At 41.0% G+C, this 6,480-nt stretch overlaps 1 protein-coding gene across 1 annotated transcript; it reads left to right on the top strand.

Moving 5' to 3' along the window:
• The first annotated feature begins 636 nt into the window (after window positions 1-636).
• On the top strand, window positions 637-5,110 carry pou4f2 (POU class 4 homeobox 2). The gene is made up of 2 exons (XM_088342015.1): window positions 637-1,332; window positions 3,148-5,110. The coding sequence occupies exons 1-2, from the start codon at window positions 1,075-1,077 to the stop codon at window positions 4,126-4,128; spliced, it is 1,239 nt and encodes a 412-aa protein (XP_088198141.1). The 5' UTR covers window positions 637-1,074; the 3' UTR covers window positions 4,129-5,110.
• Window positions 5,111-6,480: the final 1,370 nt, after the last annotated feature.

The raw sequence follows: 6,480 nt of genomic DNA on the forward strand, positions 1-6,480 counted from the left end.
GAGTCCTGGACTGAATCTGGTTAAAACAATTTTGCATATATATCACTCACAAAAGTCTCAGATCATTCAAGATCAGATAAGACCTATCAAAAGAAAGCTTCTATTTACATAAATAGAATGAAAACAGAATAGTACTAGAATGAGAGGAGGCCCAAATATGGTTGGGTGGATGTGGTGAGATCTGCTCTGGGCGTGAGGTCGGTTAATCTAATGGATGAAAGAGTGTGTTCTAGGGATCGATATGAATAACAAATGAAGGAAAAAGAATGAATTATATCGATGCATATGATGCGGAGGAGGTAAACCAGTGTATGCTGTCGGGTTGCATGGCACTGCAACTAACCCCTTGTTGTGCTGTGTGCTTAATGTTCGTTGTCTTGTTGGGAAGAGTGAAGGGGAATGAATGTTTGGTGAATGTGAGTGTGTTCTTGACTCTAGCCACCACCTACTAGGAGGGATATGGCTTCGGTATGTAGAAAAATATTTGCAAAATTTTGTGGTAACAGTACACGTTATGTGGCTCATTGAAAAAAAAATCTGTTTGGGAATACCTTTAATAACCAGTAACCTAGGTCCCCTATTCTATAGTGCAGAGTGGCAGTCTCCAATTTGGTCTATTAATATGTACGCGCGTGTGTGATGGAGAGAGAGCGTGTGTGAGAGAAAGTGGGCGTGGCCGTAGGAGTCAGTCTGCCCTCCGCCTCTCAGCGTCGCCACTCGAGGTCCCAGCAGCATTCGGCATCGCGGCACAGCCTCGGAACCGAGCTCGGGCACCGGGAAACTTTCTTTTCCATTAAAAAATCATCCCGGCAACTCTTCCCCCCTGAAATTCTTTTTTTTTCAACGAGGATTCATCCAATTTGATTACTCATAATCATTTTGTGGGATTTTTTTTTTACACATGGAAAAACGAGATTGGTTCGATTTGAAAAATAACTTTTTTCGCCCTATCTCTCATTGATTGAAATCCCAAGAAAGACACGAAAGAGGCAGAGGCGGAGCCATTTTTTCCCCAATTCTTTTTTTTTCTGGGTAAAAAGGCGAGCCGTGGCTGCTTGCCCCTGGACCGCAAACATGATGATGATGTCTCTGAGCAGCAAGCAGCCTTTCTCCGCTATGGCGCATGCCAGCCTGGAAGCCAAATATTCTTCACTTCATTCCGGCGGTAGCGGCTGCTCAACCTCGTCTTCTTCGTCATCTGGAACCTCCAATGCTGTCTCCTCCTCCTCAGCGTCCTCCTCATCGGCCTCCTCTTGCGCATCCTCCCGCCACAGCAGCATCATCAGCACCAGCACGGAGGCAATGCGGCGTGCCTGCCTCCCCACACCGCCGGTATGTTTATAACATACCCGTCAACCTTCGACAATTACTCTCCTTATTAATGATTGGATTTCCCCTTATTAATCGATAATAAACCTTACAAACGCAACACAGCACCAATTTACTAACAGCAAGAACGACTATGAGGAAGAAAAACAAGTATTATTTGTCTTAACAAGTGATTGTAATCACCAAATAACATGAACAGTTATTTCTTTCCTAGCTCTTTAATACGAAAATATTACAAAAAGGTGACTGCATGAATACTAAAATACTTCAGAAATACGAGAAAAAGCCTACTAGCAAAAATACTACAAAAATCCGTTCATACATAATTGCGTTTTAGAATTTTGAGTGCATGCATGGTGAGGCCATTTTTTACATATTTTGAAATCCAGGTAACTATGCAAAACAACTCTATCGAATTTTAGCTGGAACTGTAACTTCGGACCATTAAGGGCAACGCTGGAAAACATGAATTTATGTTTCCATCCCTTATGGTTTGGGAGAAAAATGCGTTGTTACATGATAGCATTTTATCTGCAAAAAAATACTACCAAGAAGCCCACAAAAATACTACAGCAGTAATGCTACAATAATACTACAGAAATAGTACCCCAAAAATCATACAACCAAAATAGCATAGTAATACAATAAAAATCCAACGACAGAAATTATACCAAAATACAACTACAGTAACACTACACGAATACTACAGAAATACTACATAAATTATTCCACAGAAATACTATTCCAGAAATACTACAAAGAAACTGCTGCATAAAGACTTCAAGAATAATGAAATTCTACTATCTAAATTGTACAAAAATTCTACAATAATCCTATTACAAAAATGCTACGGTAGAAATACTACATAACTACTCTCATGTGTATATTATCAATGATTGCAATTCCTCTTAGTAAGCGATAATAAAACTTAAACACACAATACAGTACATTTTATCCAAAGCAAGACAGAGATAATTATAATATCACAGAAGTGTCTTTATTGTTATCGATAGCAACGTGGTGAACCATGTTATGCAACGATATTCGACATGGCAATCCACGGGAAACATGGAATATAGAAGTTACAGAGAAAAATAAGATAAATACTGTCAGAATAAAAAGGCAAACGTCTTTACAATGTCGTGCTTAGAGACTGGCCCAAGTTATCATAAAGTACAACAAAAAATAGTGCAATGTCACAACAATGCGATGAAAATTAGTGCAATAAGATTAGCAGCAAATAAATAAATGAAAATAAACCAATGTCCCGAATAACTCTAACTAATACACTTTTACAGTTTCACGTTTGTTTAGGGTGGTGATGGCTTTAGGGAAGAACCTGTTTCTGAGCATGTTAGTCTTTTTTGTATAAACAAGTTTTGTTTATTTATCAAATAAACACCACGAATTATTTTTCAGCATAATTCTTAGTTCGTTCCCCACTTGGCAGTGCATGATTTTACAGGCTTCGTCTTCATTAGCAATCTGCAATGAGGCTGTCCTCTGCTACCATGTGAACGAGACAAAACGGATTCGGGCCAAAATGGGCAAAACAAGATCGTCATTTTTTTTTGTTTGTTTGTTTCCCAGAGAGAAAAAAAAGATGTACGGTGTACCCAATTTGAAATGGTCAAAATAACGTACAAAATACGTGGAAAGGGTATGCATTGACAGCTATGTTATCATAACCGCTAATATCGAGCTATCTTTTCGTTTACACCCCCCACCCCCCTAATGAATTTTTATGACCTTGTTTTTTTGCGCCCAAACGCTCAAAACTGAATTCCCAACTGACCCTCATCATGTGCGCAATTGCAGAGCAATATATTCGGCGGCTTGGACGAGAGTCTTCTGGCCCGGGCTGAGGCACTCGCCGCGGTGGACATCGTCTCGCAGAGCAAGAGCCACCTGCACCACCACCATCCGCCTCCGCACCACAGCCCCTTCAAGCCGGACGCTACCTACCACACCATGAACACTCTCCCCTGCACCTCCTCCTCGTCATCATCCGCCTCCTCGGTGCCCATTTCACATCCATCTGCGCTGGGGGGCGGCACGGGCGGAGGTGGAGGAGGTAACGGGCACCACCACCACCACCATCACCACCACCACCATCACCAGCCGCACCAGGCTCTGGAGGGAGACCTTCTGGACCATATCACCCCGGGTCTTGCACTGGGGGCTATGGCAGGCCCGGACGGTTCGGTGGTGTCCACACCCGGACACCCTGCGCACATGGCGGGCATGAACCACATGCACCAGGCGGCACTGAGCATGGCTCATGCGCACGGGCTTCCACCGCATATGGGGATGAGCGATGTGGATGCAGATCCGCGCGATCTGGAGGCCTTCGCCGAGCGCTTCAAGCAAAGGCGCATCAAGTTGGGCGTCACGCAGGCCGATGTGGGCTCCGCGCTCGCCTCTCTGAAGATCCCCGGCGTGGGTTCACTGAGCCAGAGCACCATCTGCAGGTTCGAGTCCCTGACGCTCTCGCACAACAACATGATCGCACTCAAGCCCATTCTGCAGGCGTGGCTAGAGGAGGCCGAGAAGTCGCACCGAGAGAAGCTCAGCAAGCCCGAATTGTTTAACGGCGCCGAGAAGAAGCGGAAGCGCACCTCCATCGCCGCGCCGGAGAAGAGATCCCTCGAGGCTTACTTCGCCATCCAGCCGAGGCCCTCGTCTGAGAAGATCGCAGCAATCGCCGAGAAACTGGATCTCAAGAAGAACGTGGTGCGCGTTTGGTTTTGCAACCAGCGGCAGAAACAGAAACGGATGAAGTACTCGGCCTGCGTCTGAAAAACTACCAATGCAGCCGATTTGTGTCATAAGAAAAAAAATCAAAACGAAAAAAGAATCATTCCTTTTTCATGTCTTTGTGCATAAGGGAAGACCTGCGCGTGGATGTGCAAAACAGACGTCACTTTCTAATTTCATTCCACTCACCCACCGGAACCGAGCACTTGGGAGTCATTGCAGCGTCCACAAATAATCATCGTAATCATCTTCATTATAATGACTGCCAAATACTCCTCTTTGTAAATTAATCATTTTTTTCTGCGTGTAATTGTGCATTTATTCGTAATGGATACAAGCTTTTATTTCGGGGGTAACTCATCAGGGATCAGCAGCAGATTTTTATGAAATCATTTTCAGTGTTTACAATTCAGCGTGGGCCTGCTCCTTATGAACTATTTATGGGGCGAGGTTTTGTTTACTTCATTACATATTTATCGGGATCCCCCCACTCACACACCCCTTCTTCCTCTTCATGTTTTGGACAAATTCTCACGTTCCCCCTCCATTCAAGATGGTACAATCGATATACATATATATAGATATTATCCCATACACTTCTGCTAATTTATTTGTATAAAGGTCGTTTTGCTTGTACTAATCACCTCCTTAAATTCATTTTGAATTAATCGTTGTAATGTAAATATTGTAAATAATTGCACATTCATATTCGTTCAGGTTATTTGTTTGCCTGTGGTAACTGTTTTTTGTTAAAACATATTTTTGTATGCAGTGTTTTGGTTTTATTTGAACAAATCGCTTATCATTTATTCAAGGGATTTAATTTATGTAACTACTGTGACGTATTTTATTAAAGAGCAAACGTGCCATTGGAAAAGGAAGAAAAAACACTCAGACATGCTAATGTTATTTTCTATTTATGAATTCATCTGTTTATTAATTGATAAGGTAGGAGGGAAACCGTTTGATAGCAACACACCAGTGTGCATGCGTATCGAAAAAATAAAAACATCATTGGGCTGTAGCACGCCATGAGAGTTTTCTTTTTCTTTATTATAATTTTACGTGTCGGATTGAGTATCACGTGACTGTCGGCTCGCGTTTACCTGAGAGCAAAATGCTAATATTCTATTAGAGGCTTAATCAGGGGCTCTACGGAGGCCTGCGAGGCTCCCTGGAGCGGTTGGGGAGCTTGTGGGGGGCTTGCCAGATGTCAACCCGCCAGAAAAACAGCTCGGCTGCCAACTAGGACCACCCTCCTCCCGCACCCCCACCTCCAGAGCACCTTTCTCGGTTTAAATCTACCCTTTGAAGGGATCTATAAGACGTGAAAACATGTCGTTTCACACACTTTGCATGGAGAGGGAGGGAGGGGGGGTTAAGGGGAGACACAATATTAAGGATCACATTGCGAAAGGGCACAATATTCGGAAAATGTTTTTTTTTGAAAGAATATAGCTCATGATTTTATAGATACTTGCAGAAGCTGTTAATGTTATATTTTTCGTTCGTTTGTCCTTAATATTTTGAGGATATGATTCTTGGAAAAATGCTCGATGTACATTATGTACAGTATTCTTGCATGTCACGCACATTCGACTTTCCTTCAGGAAACTATGTGTATTAAAAGAATATCCAGAAATGCATTTTGAAGGATACATTTGATATATTTTGTGCATATCTATTTCTATTCAAAATAAATAAAAATTCATCCATTTGAAATGCTTAAATGAGAACCAAATTCGAAACGTAGTTAGATGGTTTACAATTACAGTGCATTTGTTTTCTCACAGTAAAATAGCCTGTGCTAAAATTTCACTTGCAGATATAGAGACCCCATATTCACTGAGGAAGTGTTAAAAGTTTACACTTTAAATGTTAATTTAACACCTTTAATTCCAATATACTCAGTAAGAGTGTTAATGTAACACTTGACGAGTAAACCTTTAACACCTCAGTGAACATACTGTATAGTCCTTATATCTACGAGTAATATAGGTTAACACTGGTTATCGTCGGTTTCCTGTAAAAAACGTACACATTTTTGTTAAAATGTATTTATTTATTTTTTCATTTATGTAATGTTTATAACGTGAACAATTTCAAACATCCGTGGAATGTTTATGATATAAACATTCAATTAATGCAATAATATAAAAAGTAAAAATATAATAAATGATTTTTAAAATTAAATAAAATGCAGTTATTTTTCCAAATGACAGTGATAATATGAAGATGTAAACGCAGATACTTACTATACTATATAGTACATTATATCTGTAATTAGAATTGGATACTTGGTCATCATTCAATTGGACAAGGGATTCCATATACAACTATTTTTCACGGTTTATTATAATTTTTCACCCTTCATTTCTGCATAAAGCTTTTACT

Source organism: Urocampus carinirostris, chromosome 8 (assembly GCF_059441175.1).
Source record: "Urocampus carinirostris isolate Australia breed hairy pipefish chromosome 8, RoL_Ucar_1.0, whole genome shotgun sequence".
NCBI classification, from domain to species: Eukaryota; Metazoa; Chordata; class Actinopteri; order Syngnathiformes; family Syngnathidae; genus Urocampus; species Urocampus carinirostris.

Bases quoted from the DNA above. Each gene is read 5' to 3' on its own strand.
- pou4f2 (XM_088342015.1), top strand. From the start codon at position 1,075: ATGATGATGATGTCTCTGAGCAGCAAGCAGCCTTTCTCCGCTATGGCG. The intron at 1,333-3,147 runs GTATGTTTATAA...GCGCAATTGCAG, and splicing joins CCTGCCTCCCCACACCGCCG to AGCAATATATTCGGCGGCTT.